Source organism: Barbus barbus, assembly GCF_936440315.1.
Source record: "Barbus barbus genome assembly, chromosome: 26".
Taxonomy (NCBI): Eukaryota; Metazoa; Chordata; class Actinopteri; order Cypriniformes; family Cyprinidae; genus Barbus; species Barbus barbus.
Genome location: NC_136754.1, coordinates 26,726,955 through 26,746,907, shown reverse-complemented (window position 1 = coordinate 26,746,907; position 19,953 = coordinate 26,726,955). Strand labels below are relative to the sequence as shown.

Sequence of the window (19,953 nt, the reverse complement as noted above, 5' to 3'; positions counted from 1 at the left end):
GTGCCAATAGTTGTTAGAACAAGGTAAGGAATTATAGATCAGGATCAAGAATCTAGTTGCAACGCCAGAAAATCAAACAGGCTTATTTTTCATTCTGTGCTATTATACATAAGACAAAAAAAAATACTTCTAGATCTGCAGTAACTAATTGTGTGCTTGGATCAATACAAAACATTTCCTCATTATGACAAGCAGGATCCCACATGGACGTGTTGCATTGCTTGGATGCAATAACTTCAGACTGCATGACTGCCCTTTATTGAGAAAAATTGAAGGAGCAGTCATAACAGTAAACTCAACAAGCGCATGATGTGGTGACACACAAATTGCTTAAGAAAACAAGCACTCACTTTGACCTGTTTTCAGCTTGAAGTCTTTAAAAATAACCTGATGCAATGAGGCAAGACACACTTGACAAAAATCTCTTAAAAGTATGTGAGAAAGTTACTATAAAAAACACACGTACATGGATTGGTCTTGTACCACAATTAACCATCTAATGAGAGAACAATGCATGGAATGCTGGGAATGTCTAGCTGGATGAATTCCACACTTTTTGTTTTTATAGTTTATGCTCCAAAAACAGTCAAATCACATTAAATACATTTAAAATTTGCAGTTATTCTATGAGTCAGTTAAACCCCATTCACACCAAGAACGATAATTATAAAGATATGGACAATATCTTCTGTTTTTTTCTAAGCACACGCTCGTCTGCCACTTTAAATTCTCGAGCTCGTTATAGCAGGATCTGATTCTGACTGGGTGTCAATGTTTGTATCGTTCATCAGCTGGAAAAAAAAATCATTCTGAAAGTGATTCCAATGATATCGTTTCTCTGTGCCTTTAGCGGTGGTGTGGACTATTCTTTAATACTAAGAATGATTTTTAAAACTATATCTTTATAGTTCTTTGAGTGAACGTGGCTTTATTTTCCATTAATGAAATACATAGTTTTATAAAAAGAGTGTGATCTTGGTCTTCAAACATGCAAAGTCTAATAGTATTATTAGCTAAACAAATATTGAATGTTAATATCTGAGCTAGTTGGGCTATGTATATCTGGGCTATATATGTATGTATATATATATATACACACACATACAATTGGGGTCAATAGGAATTTTTTAGAGAAATTAATACTTTTATTCAGAAGGGACATATTAAAAATGCTGATATTTTAAACTTTCTATTCATACTGAAAGAATATATTTTTGTACTCTAGAAGACTATAGTAATGATGCTGAAAATTCAGCTTTGCCATCACAGGAATAAATTGCACTTTAAAGTATACTCAAATAGAAAACAGTTATTTTAAATTGCAATAGTACAATTTTACTGTTTTACTCCAAATAACAAATCTCACTGACCCCAAACATAGGCATATTGGCATATACATTTGTTTACGTTAGGTTTTATGTACTAATAAAGGTTTGAAATATGCACACAAAAAAAATCGACAGTCAACAATTATTCTATAAAGAGTTTGACAATTTGATTCTGGGTTTGATGCTGTTCTTCTTGTGACAAGTGCACAGTCAGTAAATAAAAAGCGAAAAGTTATTGTTTTAAAAAATCTCAGAGGTCATTAAACCCAGTAAATGCTGATGCGTGTGGTCTGGTGTTTGTTTGGTCACTGATCACTGCTCTCTGCTCTTTTCACATGCGTGTCAGTGTGAGTAAACGCTACTCACAGCAGTTCTCCTCATCGCTGTTGTCAGAGCAGTCATCATCATCATCGCATCTCCATATGGTGGGAATACATCTCTTATTGTTGCACTGAAACTGTCCATCCTCGCACTCCGTCTCAGCCCCAGTTTCAGTACCTGGGAACGACAGATAACCTGCGACCATCACAATACAGGCTGCACAAAAACACACGAATCCAAACACACAGCGTGCTTCCAATTCTATTACTGCACGCGCAATTCAATAAAGCCATGACAAAGAATACACCTACAAATCTTTCTCTTTCTTTCAGTGCTATTGCTCATGAAACAATAAACGCATATGCTGCCAAATCACCCTCCGTTATTATTCTACCCGTGTTGCAAACTAGCTTTTTAAATGAAGTGTTTCTTTGTGGATTTAAAGGCAGAAATGTGGAAGCACAAGGCTGCAGTGTGTCTGTAGGATCAGGAGTGTTTAGTCTCTCGCACCCACGACATATCCAACACAGCATCATTCACTCCGGATAATTACATTTCAAGAAGAGAATACAACAAACCTTTCGCGGAGTATAATTCCCAAACTAAAAAATGAAAAAATAATAATTTCCCAATTTCTGTCCACATTTCCGAAACGGGTTACAGTGTTCATCCACAAACAAAAGCGCGTCGCTCCTTTCACTGAATCTCCAACAGATTCACTGGCCATTTCAACCAATGACGACATCAAACGTAAGCGAGTATGAATATTAATAACTGCACTGCTTGCAATAAAAAAAACAAAAAAAACTGCAGCGTGCTATCAAACACCATTTACTAGAAAATGAGTCAAAACAATACAATACGTATGCCATTATAAATACTGTAAGGGATCAATTAGCGTTTATTAATTATTTGCTTTAATTATTGATTTAGTTGTATGTTTTATATGAATAAATATTATTATTTTATTAGTTAGATAAGTGATCGGCCTAGAATTTGGATTCAAAATGTACAGTTTTCACACAGAAATTGCTAATAAATTTCAGTTATTTTACAAAGGCAAGTAACACGCGTGACATTTTGAAGTATATGGATTAAAAAACTGTATTTTCTTGTAAAACATACTCCAATAACCTTTACAACTTGTGTGTAAATGTCATTGTATTTATTCATTTGATATGCTAAAGTGACTTGCACAGTTCATTCAATCTAATAGTAGTTTTCCCTGAGATATTGAAAACAGATATTGAGTGCATGGATAATTTAGCCTAAAAATCTGATGAAACCCTGCTCCACCCCTCCGGGATGTTCACACACATTTCCTTAAAAACGTATCACCCTGAAGCAATATGGGAAGGCAGAAAAAGCATGAGATTATCAGTTTTGAAATTGCATTAATTATAATCCTTATTAAGATAATGGGGTTAGGTGACCTTGTAAAAGAGTTACAGTAATATAGTACTGCATCTGTGGCGCTGTGCCAGCATGAACTATTCTGTCAGTCAAAACTAGGCCAGAGCTATCCTGACAGGATAATCAGTCATTTTAATAGCAGTAAGATGGGACTGAAGCCCCTCCCCCAACTGCTTAGCTATGCACATGGCCAATGGCAACAAGGTATTCAAAAGGAAACATTTACAGAGGCAAAGACCCTATTGTCATGAACTTGGCATATACCCAGATAATGTAAACAGGCGGCAGGTGGCTGCCAGGGATCCACTGAATTGCCACGGAAAGAAAATGTTTAGAACAAGTTTTAAAGAGTTTGAGAAGATGATGCAAAGAAATTCACCCAAAAATAAACATTATTTGAAAATGTACTCATCCTCAGGCCATGCCAGATGTAGATAAATCCGTTTGTTCATCGAACAGATTTGGGGAAATTTAGCAATATATCACTTACTCACCAATGGATCCTCTGGAGTGAATGGGTGCCGTCAGAATAGAGTCCAAACAGCTGATAAAAACATCACAGTAATCCACACCACTCCAGTCCATCAATTAACGTCTTGTGAAGTGGAAAACTTCATCCATCATAAAGCATTTTAACTTTGAACCAGTTCTCATTCTGATGGTCTCTTGCTTATCAAAGCTGCATTTATTTGATCAAAATACAGTGAAAACAGAAATGTTGTTCCAATTTTAAATAAATGTTTTCCATTTGTATGTATTTATGTATTATGTACAACAAATCAGCATATTAGAGTGATTTCTGAAGGATCATGTGACACTGAAGACTGGAGAAAATGATGCTGAAAATACTTTACCATAACAGGGCTACAATTTAAAAGTGTTTAAAAATAAATAAATAAAGCAGTTATTTTAAATTGCAGTGATATTTCCCAATATATTTTTTACTTTATTTGTTATCAAATAAATGCAGCCTTGGTGAGCATGAGTTTATATATATATATATATATATTACAAATTCGTAATTATTCTTTCAGCTTGAGCTTCTTTATTTATGCACAACAACTTGTTATTATGTAAGGTTTTTTTTATGGGTTACATGTCAAATTGCAATTCACATCAATCATATTTTATTCAAAAAATAAAAGCTTTAATATAAAATTAAATACAAATTACACGCTTTAAAATCATTGATGTGTTTTAAAATTTAGAAAGTTTTGTTTTATGTGAGTAGTTAAAAGTTTGGGAATTTCTGTCTTTAGGGGAATTCCGCTGTCTGTGATTTCCAGACACGCGCATAACGAGCCAGTCTGTTCTCACGCGCTGGAGTGGCGTCACGTGAACCTTTCTTTTTTCTTTTCGCAACATGAACTGACAATTTCATGAATTTGGCGGACAGACCCTGCACACGAAATTTATTCAAATGTAACACATTAATTTGAGATATTTTAAACTATTATCGATACTGATATTTCGTGGCGATGGCGAATATTCCAGCAGCGGCAGCAAATAACGGAGTAACGGCAGAAAAAGCGGCGCGCAGCCCGAAGTGCGCCAGATGTCGGAACCACGGCTTCATCGTGCAGTTAAAAGGCCATTCGGGGAAATGTCAGTTCAAGCGGTGTTTGTGCTGGAAGTGCTCTCTCATCAACGAGCGGACGAGGATCCTAGCGTCTCAAAGACGGATCAGAACCGAGCCACCGGGTGCCGAGCAGACCGCTTTATCCAGCAGAAAAACCGTCTGCGCGGGTAACGATAATTCAACTAACGGGGTAGACGGTGAAACCGATATCAGCGCAAGAAAGAAGAGTACTATTATTAAAGCGCCCGCTGACGATTCAAAATACACCGATCTCCTCGCGCCTGTGAGCACGCGCGGCCCCGTTACTGATCCCGAGACACCGGCGGGACCGAGCGCGCAGGACTACGCCGCTGGAGGTTTGTGCTCTTTTTCACTAAATATATTTTATAAAACCTTATTTTCTAACCAGTAATCATTTCTTTTCAACGGCAACCTTTACTATGAACCATATAATATGACTTACATGTTTTTGGGAGGACTCTTATTATATCTTAATAAGTCATTAGCAAACATAAAAGGGATCAGTATAGTTTGTTTACATATACAATTGATACAGAAAATCAAAATTAAACAAAACAAAAATAAAATGATTTAACAGTTAAGGACATTTCTAAAGCATTTAAATGCATTTTGCAATATTACTGAAAATAAATTTATAAGCGCTTTTACCTTAATAATTACCTTTTTACCTTAATAAACCATTTCTGCTTGAAAGACTTAATAATAATAATACGTTTTTGTAACCAAATGTTATAAATTCGGTTTGAATAAATATGAGGTGATAAAAGACTTAAATATCTCAAATGCTATAATAACTAATGTATTAATTATCATTAAGATCATTAAGATTTTAGATCATTTGGATAAGGCCTAATTTGATTATTCACGTGGCGATGATGCAATTAATGACCTAAACTGTTGCGCGCGGGGTTTCAGAGCAGTTCACAATCACTAAATATCTTATGACAATGTTTAATTTATGGTATTTATATAGTATGTTGTAGATGGATGTTATAATCTGTCTCCCTAATCTTCGAGATGCTCTTATTATTATCAGTAGCTGGAAGTAGTAAAGCATAAAAACTATTGTTAAACTATTATTTTATTATTATATTTAAAACGTGGCAACAATAACCTTACTAAACAATAAACAGCATTTATATCAACGAGGTTAAACACTTGTGGCTTCTCTCTCAGTCACAGAAATGAAAGATTGAACACATTCATTAAATAGGTTTGACTAATATCAGTACAATAATCGGTTTATTGTGTTTTTTGAAACGCTCATTTGTGTATCCTGATATATTAACACATCAAGTACATTCAGTACATGTTGAATAAAACTTTGTCATTTATCAAAAATGCATTTAGCTGTATAGTCTGACCCTTTCATTTCTCTGGTCATACAAAATATTTAAAATTTGCATAAAATTAGTTCATTTAGAAGTGAACTCATGCAGCAACATTATTTCTGTCACGTATTAAAACACATTTACACTGTAATAAATATATATTAACGGTTATCTTTTAAACATTATGTAATTTCTCAATCTTTTTATTAGAAAGTGTTACTGAATATTGTATAATGCTGTATATATCCACAGATGCACCACCTTTTCCTGGAGAGTACATAATGAAAGAGGCAGTTCCAGGGCAAATTTATCCAGGAGAAATGTTCGCAATGCCTCTTCCCCTGTACCAGCATTACCCGGACAGATACATGTTCCCGGTCGTGCTGGTGACCCTGAGACCACCTGCACCAGGAGCCTTCAGGGAACATGTTGGATTGATACCCTTGCCACCAGGGGCGCTGTCCCATCCGCTGGAGACTCCTGAATGGCAAGTATGTTTCACAGACGTGATTGTTCTGCAATGGCACCCGTGAAAATGCCTACAAACTATTATGTTAGTAAGACAAAGACAGCATTGTCCAATGTATTTGATACACACACGATCAAAGGTTTGGGGTCAGTAAAATTAAAAAAAAAAAAGAAATTAGAACTTTTATTTAGCTAGGATGCATTAAATTGATCAGAAGTGACAGTAAAGACATTTATAATGTTATTTTTCAAATTAAACGCTGTTCTTTCAAACATTCTATTAATCAAAGATGAAAACTGTTTTCGACATTGTTAATAATAAGATGAAATGTGTCAGTGTTTCTGTTGAAAATTCAGGAATGAATTACATTTTAAAATATGTAATACATTTATATTTAGTCATTTAGCAGACGCTTTTATCCAAAGCGACTTACAAATGAGGATATATATATATATATATATATATATATACTTTTTTTACAACTTGTCTCAAGTTTGTTAGTTATTTACACTAATTGAGGTAAAACAGGTTTTTGTAACTTTATAAATTCAGTTTGATCAAATTTAAAGCCATAAGAGTCTTAAAATCTAAATTTTTCGATCAAATAAAGCAGCTTTGGTGAGCATAAGAGACATCTTTCAAAAACATTAAAACATCTTACTGAACCCAAAGGTAGTGTAATAATTGATTTGCTATTTCTCTTTGTTACACTTTTATATAACTTCACAATAATACTTTGGGCTGCTCTCACTTTTAAGAAAAAATGGGGGAAAAGAGAAAATATGTCTAATTCTTATTCTCTTTATCTTGTGCAGTCGACTTCCAGTATGTGAAAGCTTGAAACACCAAAGCTAGTTTAACTTCTTTGATGTTCTTTTTCTAATCACTTCATTTTCCATAATCTGCACAGACGGCAGTCCTGCGATATCAGGCTACGGCCGACAGTCTTGCAGCTGTATGTAACTCATTAGATTTTTTCAGAGGTTATCAAAACCTTCAGAAACGGTGTAAATCAACAGGAAGATCAAGTTTATGAATGTTCCTTTCCTCTGTCCCAGACTTTCTCAGCAAAGCCTTTTCTGGTGTATTTACGCTAATTCTGTTTCTTCTGTTCCTGTGTTTCTGGAGATCCATGTTCCTCATTATAGTCCGTACCCCACATATCCAGGGCTGAGAGATGAACCTTCCCAGCATTCACAGAGTCACATGGAGGGAGAGCAAGGAAGATCTGAGCTTCCTCCTCAAGTCACAAGAATCCCAGGTATTAAATATTGAAACCGTACATTGTTGATTACTTTGATACAATTAGGGGGAAGGACAAGGTTTCTGTGGGTCTTAAAAAGCCTTAATTCACCTTTCACAAATGAAGGCCTTAAAATCATAAAGTCGTGGCATTAAATGTTGCATGCACTGCAAAACAATTAACATCTTCCTCAGTATTTGTGTCTTTTTTGTAACAGCTTTTGTTTCTAAACATCTTGAATGCATTCACTTGCGATGCAAAATTAAGTAGTCCTGAAAGTAGTCCTCAGCTAGGTAAGTTATGTGGTCCCTCATTTTCAAACACAATTTTACACCTCACTCGTATCTAATCTGGAATAACAAGCATCTGCTGTATAAACACAAATCTATTTTTATTGAAATTTTTTTATAAATGTAAATCCTTTTTTTTACGATTCAAACTTGAAATGAAAAATTATTTTGAATCTATTGAATTCTCTACAAACTTGAACGCCATAAGAACAATGACTTGGCACTTCCTTTGGACTGAAAGACTGGGTGTCCCCGAGCGGTTGTTGTGTTTTGACGATGACAATTGTTGTTGTTGTTTGTTTTTTTCAGGCATTCAATAATAAAAAAAAGGTAAATAGTTATGATATAGCTGGGGACTACTTTCAGGCGCTGCGTAATATCACTGCGCCTGCTGCACTCATGGTACGGCAGCAAATGTCCTTGATTATTACGTCGGAACGAGAGTATAGTTCCTAGCCATATCAGCCCAGAAAATCAGATTTACATTTTTGGTCGGTCTTAGTACACGATGTAACTACAGGAGAGTCGAGCTTTAAATAGGAAAAATATCGAAACCCTGAAAGGAAAATTATTTGAAGTGAGTTAAAACCTTTTTACTAAAACAAAAATGATCACCTGATCAGATTAAAAGCCTTCAACTAGAAAAAATACATAACAGATTTAAAATAGTTTTTTTAAGTATGTATTTAAAATACATACTTAAAAAAATACATAACAGATTTAAAATAGTTTTATTTACATTAATATAACAGCCTTGATGAAATCTATCTACTTAAGTTTTTAAACAATTTTAAGTGCATCACAATCACAGTATAAGTTATAAAGTTCAGTTAGAAGTTATGATATAATCAGTAGGTGTCAGATTTCATTTTTTGCTGATAATAGGTGAACTTTCCTTAACATTTTCATACTGTTCTTTGTTTGCTCAATACAGAAAGTCAAGTTTGTGGTATCCAGCAAACAGATGCTTTATCTGCTGACAGTCTTTCCCCGAGAAACGCAGATGAGACCAGATGAGACCTTCGGTTTTCATGTCGACTGATTTCACATCATTGTACATAGACATGCATTCATGTCTATGTATTTTCCTTATTACCATATTATTACCATACCATATTTTCCTTATTCTTTTTCAATTTCCAATAGCATCTACAATGCATGTTCATTACTGTGACAATGTTGTATTCCTGATTTTCAGAAGACACAGCTGAAATCAATGCTGTCTTTGTTCCAGTTAAAGACACAGTTTTACACTACAATCAGTTTATTACTGAACTGATTATGGTATCAGTCTTCAGTTGTTGTTGCATTTGATCGGTTAGAAAGCTGAATGCCTGTTGTTAGTACTTTTTTGGGGGCCGTAGTGAAATTCAAGATTTCTAATTACCTAAATTTGTCTAAGTGTTTTATGAATAAACATTTCAATTTTGAAGATTTAGTGTCTTTTTGATTTTGCGAAGCTTGACTGAAGCAGCTCTCGACTCTTAAATCAGTATCATTTTCCGCTGTGTAACTCAGACTCGGTGTGATCCTGTATGTAAAGAGACATTAAGATTCCCAGGATGAACATCTCACTTCATTTGCTTATCTGAACCCAGACGGCACAGGAACGACACTGTCAGAATACTACAACCAGGACCAGTGGGCAGATAAACTAATTACAATCTCATGAATATTAATGAGCTTCTCTGGCTCAGAGCAGCGCTGAATGCAAAACTCCCATCCGATGTGAGCCAAACTCAAATGTGTACAAAATGTAAGCAGATAAAGCAGTATGTTTATTCCCATAACAAATACAAACATTACTGTGAAAAGAGATTTGATTTGCTGACTGATTTAGTACAACCCAAATAAGTAGGGGAAAACTAGCTTCACAGTCTGTCTCTCTACATTTAAAAAACAAACATTACCGATATAGATGCAAATCTATGGAAAATGTTTCAGTTAAATAACTTTCAAACTGAAGAGAACTATGGTGATCAGCACTCTGAATGGTTTTATTGGTGGTGTTAACATTGGTCTGCTTAATACGAACAAAAAATTAAATCTTCTGAAATATTTGCTCTCGGACAACATGGAGAAGTCTTTTGAAAAATACAAAGGCATTTGTCAAAAAAAGAACAAAGCCATGACTTCACCCAAGTAATAAGAAATAGAGATAAAAAAGTCTTTAATGGCACAATCCATTTGAGTGAGAGGTACTAATGGGAAGATACAGCTCATTTGCGTGCCTTCATTTTCCTCCTTGTCTCCTTCCCTGGCCGTTTCTATCAAAAAAATAAATAAAAGAGAGAGAGATTAAAACGTGTGAGGCAAGTCTTTAAATGTTAGAATATAACAGTACTGATTTTAAAAATATAAATAAAGCACTTACATTTGTCTTGCCTCCTTTGCCGAAATGTTTCCCACCTTTCCCGTGAGCCATTTTGGTCTTAAATCCTGAAATGTCATCATGGCTGTCTTTGTTGTTCCATTTGCTGCCTTTCTTCTTTCCTCCAAAGCCAAACTTCTTATCCTTGTACTTCCTCTTAGAATTTGGACTTTAAAAAAAAAAGAAAATAAATGAGAAATAAAAATACACAATAACAATACATGTTGAAATATTCTCCAAAATATATTTTGTGTCACACAAAAGAAAGTAAGAAACAATGGAAGGAGCAACATGAGGGTGAGTAAACAACAATTTTCATTTTTGGGTGAAATATCTCTTTAAAGCTGCAGTACGTAACTTTTGTGTGTTCAAAAAGTACACCATGAATCCATTTTCCAAACTGTATTTTTGGCTTGTCCTGAATTAGATCAGTATATGTGTGTGTGTAACGTAATTATAGTAATAAACTTTCACGCACATTTGATTATCGTTCAATGATTTGTTTGATTATTCACCCCATTATCGTTCAGCTTAACAGCATTAAAAGGGACAAACTTTATAAAATACAATAAATGCATGCTTCTCAATGAGCGAATTTAACTCGGGTAATGCTAATGATATGACCCATTTCAGGATCTGCCAAAATTATGAGTAAAAAAATATTAGAGCTGTGAAATCTACCATCATATTTACAAGTGAAGTTTCATAATAAAAGTAGACTTCTTTCTATGACCCCCTGAACATCTAGTTAAGGTTGACAGCATTACACTTGAACTAGGGATGCACGATATTGGATTTTTGCCGATATGCCGATATTTTTCAACTCATTTTGGCTCATCATCTCAATCGCTGCATTTTTTCCCAGAAAGATGCAGTGTTAACCCTAACATGGTATTTTAAGATTTAACATCTGTAGATGGTCCAAAGCAAAAGTTATAAAAATTCTGAAAATCTTAAAGCTTATAATTTGTTTAAAAAATAAAACATTACACATTAATGAATAAATCAGAATACATAAATTTCATTTACAGGTGTTATGTCTGTGATTTTTTTCATATAAGCTATAGATTCTGACCATTAAATCAACACATACTCATTATTTTATGACATCAATTACTGCTTTATTTAATCAGAAACAGTCTAAATGTTATTAGTGTAGGCTATTTTACTTTTAATTTAATTAGAAGTAGGCCAACAGCGCCCCCTACAGATTAAAACTCCTTACTGAACAGGCATTAGGGCCCGGGGGTGGCTGCCGCTGCACGTGCTATTACGTTTACTCCATCACAAACTGAAGGTGTCATTCTGTACTTTCTTTCACAGATTAAATGCACCGATCTAAAAGAGTGAATCTATTCATTCAGACAAAACTTTGCTGCCGATATTTACATTTAAAGCCATTATCGGCCGATTACGATATCAGTCCGATAATATTGTGCATCCCTAACTTCAACAGATAAATGTCAACTAAACACAAAAAAAACAGATATACAGCCAAATTAACTTAGACACAATTAGACAATAACAAAACAGCATTAAACTAAATATTTGGCCATAAAATAGGAAGACTGGGAATTGTTACAGCACTTCCTGTTGAAAAATAACTAATTTGACAACAGCTGAAGTACTGTAAAGCTACTGAAAAACATAATAAATATAGAGTCATATCTTACTCTTTTTTGTTTGTTTGCTTTTTAGCTGCTGATCCTTTCGGTTTCTGATCTTGATCTCCTTCCAAGAATTCCAATTTATCTGTCATTCCTGTGGGACATGAGAACGAGTGAAAATTTTCTCCACGAATAAGGAATGTAAAACTTTACCTGGATAATATTGGTAAATACATGAGATGAAGTGAAAACGCTGCTTTAATGATAATGATAATAATAATAATTCATTTTATTTCTAATGCGCCTTTCTTAAACTCAAAGCGCTACAACATGTACAAACAAAATAACAAATCAACCAAAACTACATAATATCAAAATAAAATCACAGTAAATAATCACAAATTAAAAGCTTTACTAAAAAGATGCATCTTAAGAAGTTTCTTAAAACCATCCAAGGAAGCAGCATTCCTAATGAACGCAGGTAATGCGTTCCATAGCTTAGGCCCGTCATAAGAAAAAGCCCTCCCCCCCATGGTTTTTAATTTACAACAAGACAAGATACAAGGAGAGACAACCAGCAGAGCGAAGAGTAGTAGAAAGAGTGACCAAATCACAGATGTAATCTGGAGTCAGCACATGCACAGCTTTATAGGTTAAAATCAGAGTTTTAAAATCAATACGTGATTGAACCGGGAGCCAATGAAGTTGCTGGAGCACTGGTGTAATGTGATGGCGTGCAGATGTATAAGTCAAAACTCGCGCAGCTGAGTTTTGTATATATTGCAATCTCTTAACAGAACTTGCTGGTAAACCCCCGAAGAGAGAATTACAATAATCGAGCCGTGATGCGATGAAGGCATGAATAAGCCTCTCAGCATCAGGCCTGGAAAGAAAGGGTCTAATGCGAGCAATGTTACGAAGATGGAAAAAAGCAACTTTAGTTATGTTTTTGAAATGAGAATTAAAAGTCAGCTGAGCATAAAAAAATCACGCCTAAATTACACACCTGGGCATAAGGAGATATTTGAGTATTGTCAACTGAAAGTCTAAAATTACTGCACTTAGTAACATTAGATGGAGTGCCAATTAATACAATTTCAGTTTTAGAACCATTTAGCTTTAGAAAGTTGTGTTTCATCCATGCCTTGATTTCCAGAAAAGAGGCAGAAAGAGTCAGAGAGGAAATCAGGCTGAGTGCTAATATAAATCTGGGTGTCGTCCGCATAACAATGATAACCCAGGCCGTATTTCTGAATAATCTCCCCAAGAGGTAGCATGTAAACACTAAATAAAACAGGACCAAGAACTGACCCCTGAGGGACACCCTGACACAAAGGCACTACCTTAGTACCCAGGTAAACAAATTGAGAATGTTGTGAAAGATACGATTTAAACCAGATCAACACAGTTCCAGAAAGACCAATCCATCTATGTAGTCGGTCTAATAATATGCTGTGACATATCGTATCGAATTCAGCACTAAGAACCAAAATGCCACAAGCCCCAGAATCGGCTATAATAAGAAGGTCATTTAAGACCCTAACTAAAGCAGTCTCCATGCTGTGTCCAGACCTAAACCCAGATTGAAAAGGCTCCAGTAGGCTGTTTGTGTAAAGAGGAGTTTGGAGTTGGCTAACAACCACTCGTTCAAGGACTTTTGCCAGGAATGGTAAATTAGAAATGGGCCGATAATTGGACATCACAGCAATATCACCCCCAGGCTTTTTTAGAACCGGTGTAACTGCTGCCATTTTTAAAGCAGGTGAAACAATCCCTTCACTGAGTGAGGCATTGACAACAGCAGTAATGTGGGGTACAATAACAGACAAACAGTTTTTCAATACAGTAGTAGGAAAAGGATCAATAGACAAGTAGTTGAATTCATTGAAACAAGTTTAGAAATTAAATCAAAATCAACAATGTGATGTACACGTGTGAAAATGTACCTTTCTGATACTTCTTTACAGCTGTCAGCATTGCTTTCTTCTGTTTCTGCCTGTTCTGAATCACCTGTATTTGAACCTGTAGAGCCAGAGATTTAAAACCAGGTCTGTCAAAACCCAAAAACATCACTCTGGGAGAATCTGGCAGCGGTTTAAAAACTGACCTTTTTGCCATATTTCCTCTGTTCTCTGAGCTTCTTGGCCTTTTCTGACTTCTCCATTGCAGCTTGCTTGAGAAGAAGCTTTTTCCTAATCTGTTAAGAACAAAAAAAGTGGAAAATTATGATTTTTAATTAACAGACAGTGAAATTGAATACATCTAATAAAACACGATGACAAAGTGGAACACTTTAACTCTTTTACTTTGAAGATTTATGCACCTGGTTGACATTTTTATTTATGCATGTTTTCTTGTCTCTTCTGCTCACAGAGGCTGCATTTATTTAATCAAAAATACAGTGCCAACAGTAATGTTGTAAAATTTAATTTTAACAACCATTTTCTACATTTATATATTTTAAAAACGTAATTTATTCCTGAGATGCAAAGCTGAACTTTCAGCATCATTACTCCAGTCTTCAGTGTCACATGATCTTTCAGAAATCATTCTAATATGCTAATTTATTCTCAAGAAACATTTCTAATTATTATCAATGCTGAAAACGGCTTAATATTTTTGTGAAAACTGTCCATTTTCCCAGTATTTTTAATAAGAACAGCATTTATTTGAAATAAAAATATTTTGTAACATGCATTTACGGTCAACTTTGATCGATTTAATGAATAAGCAAAACAAAAATGTATTCATTTCTTTCAAAAAATAAATAAAATCCATATTACTGAATCCAAACTTTTGAACAGTAGCATAAATTCCCATGTCCTTAGCTTGTCAATGAGATGGAGGTTTGTACTGGTCTTTGTACTGGACAAAGTGCTTTCTATAAAGCCTGGTCGTCAAGTCATTTTCTCACCTTCTGCATGTGCTGATCGGTCTTGGCCATCTCTGCAAAGTAATCCTCAGGTCTCTTGGTAGGAATCTTGAACTTATGCAGTTTTGGCAGTGCGGCTAAAACAGTTGCTTGGCCCTGTCGGTAGCTGTAACATATGAAACATACTGAAGCACAAGACAAAGTTTCCAAATATTGGCTAAAATTACTGCTAATTTAGGAATTTTGTGTATTTTTTGTGTTTGCGGTCAATAAATAAAATTATTATTAGCAATATAGAAGTTAATAATCACACACCAAAAAAAAAAAAAAACAAAACAAAAAAAAAAAAAAAATCAAGAAAGAGACCCCGAACTCCTACAAACAACCAGTATTTAAAAGCATCAAAAAGGCATGTGATTTCCAGATAGGGAGGTAACGTTCATAAAGTAGGGCTGCACGATTAAGCAAAATAAAAAAACGCTTTGTACAATTATTAAATCATAAGGGTTGTGTTTTTTAATAGATTAAAATATATGCATGGCATTGTTTTATGATCAAAGTGGTTGGATCAGTTCAGTAAATGATTTTACATTTTGACTTAAAAAAAACAACAAAAAAAACATTGCATTTTAAAATATAATTTATTCTTATGAAAACACCCAAGACGAAATACTCCAGGAACCGGTTTGGACAACCTTGCCTTTGTTGTCTACATTAGGGACTTCCTCATAAGTGATATTACTTATATATTTATCATATTTGGACTTTCTGAGCAAGGGTGCCCTTCAACTTCCAATACATCTATATTTCATATTAAAGGCATTGATTTTACATACCTCTTTTCAAAAATTAAGAAACTCCTGTCACAGATGTGAATCATTACAATATTTTATAATAACTCCTTTAATAAACCTCACAATAAAATAATTGTTTTTAGTCATATTGATATACATGTAGAGAACCTTTGGTCAATTTGTGCAGCCCTACAAAAGAGCACAATTTATAAAAAATGTTTAATTATTTATTTGAATAATTTCTGCCTTAAAAATCAATCAATCATGCCACCCTAAATCAAGGTATAATATCAGACACAAGTAAACATTATAAGTCAAGTAGCATCCTTGTTTTACATGACCAAGTCACACACTTACAAGTACATCTCCCTCTGAAAGTCATCCTCTGAATTGACATCTTCACTGCCTTCTGGTTGCTGCGCTCTGCCCTCCGCTTTTGCAACCATGTCAACAGCTGGGTAGTTAGTGAGATCCAGCCTTTCAGCCCACGGAAGGTTCTTCTTAAACTCAGCGAGACATTTCTTAAGACCCTCCTGCATGATGTAGAATCAAATCAATAAATATTATTCGATTTTTCAACAAATCACATTTAAATTACTATCCAATTAAATCCATACAGTATCATATTTTATATGAATTTCTAAGGCCTCTAAATTAGCAACATTACCTGATGTACATGCATTATCATCTAATTGATTCATACTTTTTAAAATGATTTTTATAAAGTAAACGTAAAAATAACTTTTATCTTGTTAAAAATTTTAGGTTTACCTGATTATCCACACATAATTTCTTAGAAAAAACATGCTAAAATATAAGTAACATATGTCAGGTTTTTAAGAAATGTTTATTTGTCACTCACTCAATCATCATTGTATTGACTACATTATATGCTTTTCCTTCCAAAATAAAAATATTACATGTAATCTTACTGTGACATATTATTGGGAGATATAGAGTGAAACTAAAATTAATATGCATTTTATGCAAGTAGTCTGTTATACTGCTAGAAAGGTCTCGCTGATTTACATTACAAACTATCAAAATCTTAATTTTTGGTCATATAAATTTCAGAATCTACACCAAGAGTGCATATTTTTGCTCAGTTTGGATGTTTTTTACTCTTTGAGTGCGAGTATTTTCCTATATGGCTTACGGGGTAGTCGTGGCCTAATGGATAGAGTTGGACTTGTAACCTGAAGGTTGTGGGTTCGAGTCTCAGGTCTGGCAGGGATTGTAGGTGGGGAGTGAATAACCAACACGCTCTCCACCCTCAATACCACGACTGACTGAGGTGAGACCCTTGAGCAAGGCACCAATGGCTGCCCAATGCTCAGGGTGTATGTTCACTACTGTGTGTACACTTGGATGGGTTAAATGCAGAGCACAAATTCTGAGTATGGGTCACCATACTTGGCCACACATCACTTCCCTTTCCCCTATATCACACCATATGGGCCATTAAATGCTGAAGCATCGTATATGATACAAAACATAAAACACAATCACAACCTTTTAAATGTGTTTTTTTGAACATTTTGTATAAAGAAAAACTGGTCCTTTTAAAATTTCATATGTCAGACTTCACAGATTAAAATTCTCCTCAAAACTTACCACATTATTGATGGCCTTCTTCGGCTCGAGCAGAGGAACATTCAATCCAGGTTGGAGCAAACCCTTGGAGAAAGCTTCTTGCAGCTGATCAGAGACAAACGTGTTATGCAAACGTACTCTTTTGGATCTCGTACCTACTTGTTGACTTATGTAGCATGACAAGGGGTTGTAATGTAAAACTGTACTGCCTGAACAAAACACATGAAATGCACTATATTCTCACCTCGCCGTCTGATAATTCGTCGTCGTCTTCTTCCTCGGACTCAAACCCCATCTGGGGATCCTCATCTATTTCTACCATTGTAAACGAATACAGAACGGGAATTAGAAAAATAAATAGAGTAACAGAAGAATTCACAACATCCCCGAGCTTCACGTGTGGACAGCACTGTTTCTCACGAGTGCGCGTAACATTAAAGCCCTGACGGAAACAGAGAACGGCAGAAGAATGGTTCCGCTGCTGGAGGACTTGGCGCCTCGTTCTTCGGGTTTATGGCAGGTTGATGGAGGCGCATAATCTATCATTTAATTTTAAAAAGCATATAACAAAATAAAAACGTTTAAACCCAAGAGTTATTATCACACCCCCTCAGTGTTAACACGTATGTGTTCAGGTAAAATAGGCCAGACAAATCTGCAGCCTACAGCAAAACCACCATATGAACAAATAACCAAATGCTCTTTTAATAATTTAATTTACAGGATGACATTATAATGTATCAAATGTGTGGAGGCGTAAGCACTTTATAAATCCCCATAAAATAAAGCCATCTTGACGTTAGCCAACTTCCTGAATATGCACAGCCCTAATAATCATAGGCGGAGTTTCACATTTTTGCCTGGGGGGGCACCTACCGGTAGACCATGAGCTCTGATTTTTTATTTTTTACACACCGTATATACCATTTTTTTTTTTTTTGCACACTGCATATACCATATTTTCTACATTTTCAATTATTTATAGCCTATATATTTTCTTCTTCATTTAAAGGAGCACTGCGTAAGTTCTGAAATTTCTAACAGTTACTGACACCAGTGGCCGTTAGAGGAACTGCAGCCAGTCTCATGCTCGTTCTCGGTGCGCACTAAATGAGGCTTTTTTTTTAAGCTTACGATGAGCTTTTGTGGGTGTCTGGGTTGTGCTGGAGGCTGGTTGCTTCTTTCCGTCCACAGAGTCCATTTCAAACACTACCGCTAGCGATTTTTTTTTTTTTTTATTATTATTATTATTTTTTTTTATTAATGCACTACCGCTAGCGATTGCCGCTGTAGACGAGAACGCGCATGACGTCACATTTTGTGAATTTTCGCGCCAATTTGGACCCGACTCCTCCAGACACAACTGAGCCTACAGGCTGATAGAGGCAACCGTGGTGGACAGTCAAGGTGTCATTCTTCCTATTACATTATGGTTGGCTCATAAATGGACAAATGAAAACTTAAAGATTAACTTAAGTAAAAACCTACACATAGCCCCTTTAAAATACATTTACAACAACGACTGGTTGGCTATACAAAGAGTGGAATAAAAACTTATGTCTTACCTAATGTAGAAGAATCCGCCTCTTTTGAGAAGTGTCAAAGTTAGAGACCTCCATGCTTTTTATTGTGGGTTTATTAAAAAAAACGACGAATATGCATTTTGTTAATTTAGCGTATCTTTGCAGAAAGCGGGGAGAGAACGAGAAGAGAGTCCACTCACGCGATACTTTGAGATTCGCGAGTTGTGAGAGTAGGTTTTTTGGGGGTTTTTTTTACATTAATTACAAATAATTTAGCCTTAACATACTCATTAAAATAAGATAATGCAAATAAAATGAGACAATCTGAAAATATTTTTGTATTCATAGATCTGACAAAATCGATTGGCTCTGATCTGGGGGGCAGTGCCCCCCCCCCCCCGCCCCCCCCCCCGCCCCCCCCCAAACTCCGCCTATGCTAATAATGATATAAAACTATATTGTCAGCACATGGTTCTACAAATGAATTGGTTCACATGCATGCATTCAGACATTATTAACCACCGAAATTTTATTGGTGGCTGCCAGTTGTTTTTTTTTTTTTTTTGTTTTTTTGTACAATTGACTGCACAATTCATGAATTGATTTAATTTTCCTTTGATCAAACTGTTGCAGAGTTATGACAGGATTTAGTTGTACTTGTAATGACAATATAGTTTTAGATTTTGAAGCATATTTAAAAAGTTCTGCTATCTGTGTGCCTACCGAACAGTGCAGTACCTTCGGTTCTTCGACCCCTAAATAGAGTATATTTAGTAAATTTATTCAAATTTCATAAAAGTATCCAGGCTGAATGTTAGGAAGAGTGCAGCAGAGCATCACTTAAAAATTCAAAATTAGCTTTTGTTTGTTAAACTGGCCAGTGTCAGTCAATTTCACCGGTTTATAATTTCTCAGGGCTATGTATTAGGGGTTTTAGGATGATGTCTGTCGAGTTTCTGGTGTATAGGCGCTGTTTTCATTCATTCATTCATTTACTCACTATAGCCCCATCTAGCTTATCTTTTTTATTTTCGCTTTTTATATCATTTCTATAGTATATTTATTATAATACTGATTGGGCTTGGGTTTATAAAATACATAATAAGCTTGAATATCATTATTTATCACCTGTTTTAATTTATTACGGGTGTGCAGTCATACTTGCAGACGTTTTGTTGATATTAAAATAAAAGTGGAT

The 19,953-nt window shown here is 35.1% G+C and overlaps 3 protein-coding genes across 10 annotated transcripts in view; 1 reads left to right on the top strand and 2 right to left on the bottom strand.

Annotated features, from left to right (window-relative positions):
* Positions 1-2,294, bottom strand: part of LOC306846468 (low-density lipoprotein receptor-related protein 8-like) — a gene marked incomplete at its 5' end in the record, with an annotated part of 102,368 nt that extends 100,074 nt beyond the window's left edge. The window contains 2 exons of the mRNA XM_079379888.1: positions 1,695-1,826; positions 2,228-2,294. Coding sequence (XP_079236014.1) covers positions 1,695-1,826; positions 2,228-2,294 — 199 coding nt within the window. The remainder of the gene's footprint in view (positions 1-1,694; positions 1,827-2,227) is intronic.
* A 2,029-nt stretch (positions 2,295-4,323) lies between these two features.
* On the top strand, positions 4,324-9,805 carry LOC306846703 (uncharacterized protein). Of its 8 annotated transcripts, none has more exons than XR_013782103.1 (5): positions 4,357-4,997; positions 6,246-6,546; positions 7,611-7,723; positions 7,923-7,998; positions 8,930-9,423. XR_013782103.1 is itself a non-coding variant. In XM_079380273.1 (5 exons), the coding sequence occupies exons 1-4, from the start codon at positions 4,541-4,543 to the stop codon at positions 7,973-7,975; spliced, it is 882 nt and encodes a 293-aa protein (XP_079236399.1). In that variant the 5' UTR covers positions 4,372-4,540; the 3' UTR covers positions 7,976-7,998; positions 8,930-9,424. The 8 variants fall into 8 exon arrangements, 4 of the variants coding, with proteins under 4 accessions (XP_079236397.1, XP_079236398.1, XP_079236399.1 ...); XR_013782104.1 differs by having other exon boundaries at positions 7,591-7,723; XM_079380273.1 differs by having other exon boundaries at positions 4,372-4,997; positions 6,246-6,484; positions 7,591-7,723; positions 8,930-9,424.
* Positions 9,741-17,679, bottom strand: LOC306846702 (putative rRNA-processing protein EBP2). Its single transcript, XM_079380270.1, has 9 exons — positions 17,477-17,679; positions 17,254-17,337; positions 15,997-16,172; positions 14,888-15,011; positions 14,081-14,170; positions 13,920-13,995; positions 12,040-12,127; positions 10,370-10,535; positions 9,741-10,262 (listed from the first exon to the last, which is right to left on the bottom strand). The coding sequence occupies exons 1-9, from the start codon at positions 17,552-17,554 to the stop codon at positions 10,215-10,217; spliced, it is 930 nt and encodes a 309-aa protein (XP_079236396.1). The 5' UTR covers positions 17,555-17,679; the 3' UTR covers positions 9,741-10,214.
* Positions 17,680-19,953: the final 2,274 nt, after the last annotated feature.

Bases quoted from the DNA above. Each gene is read 5' to 3' on its own strand.
- LOC306846703 (XM_079380271.1), top strand. From the start codon at position 4,541: ATGGCGAATATTCCAGCAGCGGCAGCAAATAACGGAGTAACGGCAGAA. The intron at 4,998-6,245 runs GTTTGTGCTCTT...ATATATCCACAG, and splicing joins GCAGGACTACGCCGCTGGAG to ATGCACCACCTTTTCCTGGA. The intron at 7,724-8,929 runs GTATTAAATATT...TGCTCAATACAG, and splicing joins TCAAGTCACAAGAATCCCAG to AAAGTCAAGTTTGTGGTATC.
- LOC306846702 (XM_079380270.1), bottom strand. From the start codon at position 17,554: ATGGTAGAAATAGATGAGGATCCCCAGATGGGGTTTGAGTCCGAGGAA. The intron at 17,338-17,476 runs GTGAGAATATAG...GTCTCTGATCAG, and splicing joins ACGAATTATCAGACGGCGAG to CTGCAAGAAGCTTTCTCCAA. The intron at 10,536-12,039 runs GTAAGATATGAC...TTTTTTTTAAAG, and splicing joins AAGCAAACAAACAAAAAAGA to TCCAAATTCTAAGAGGAAGT.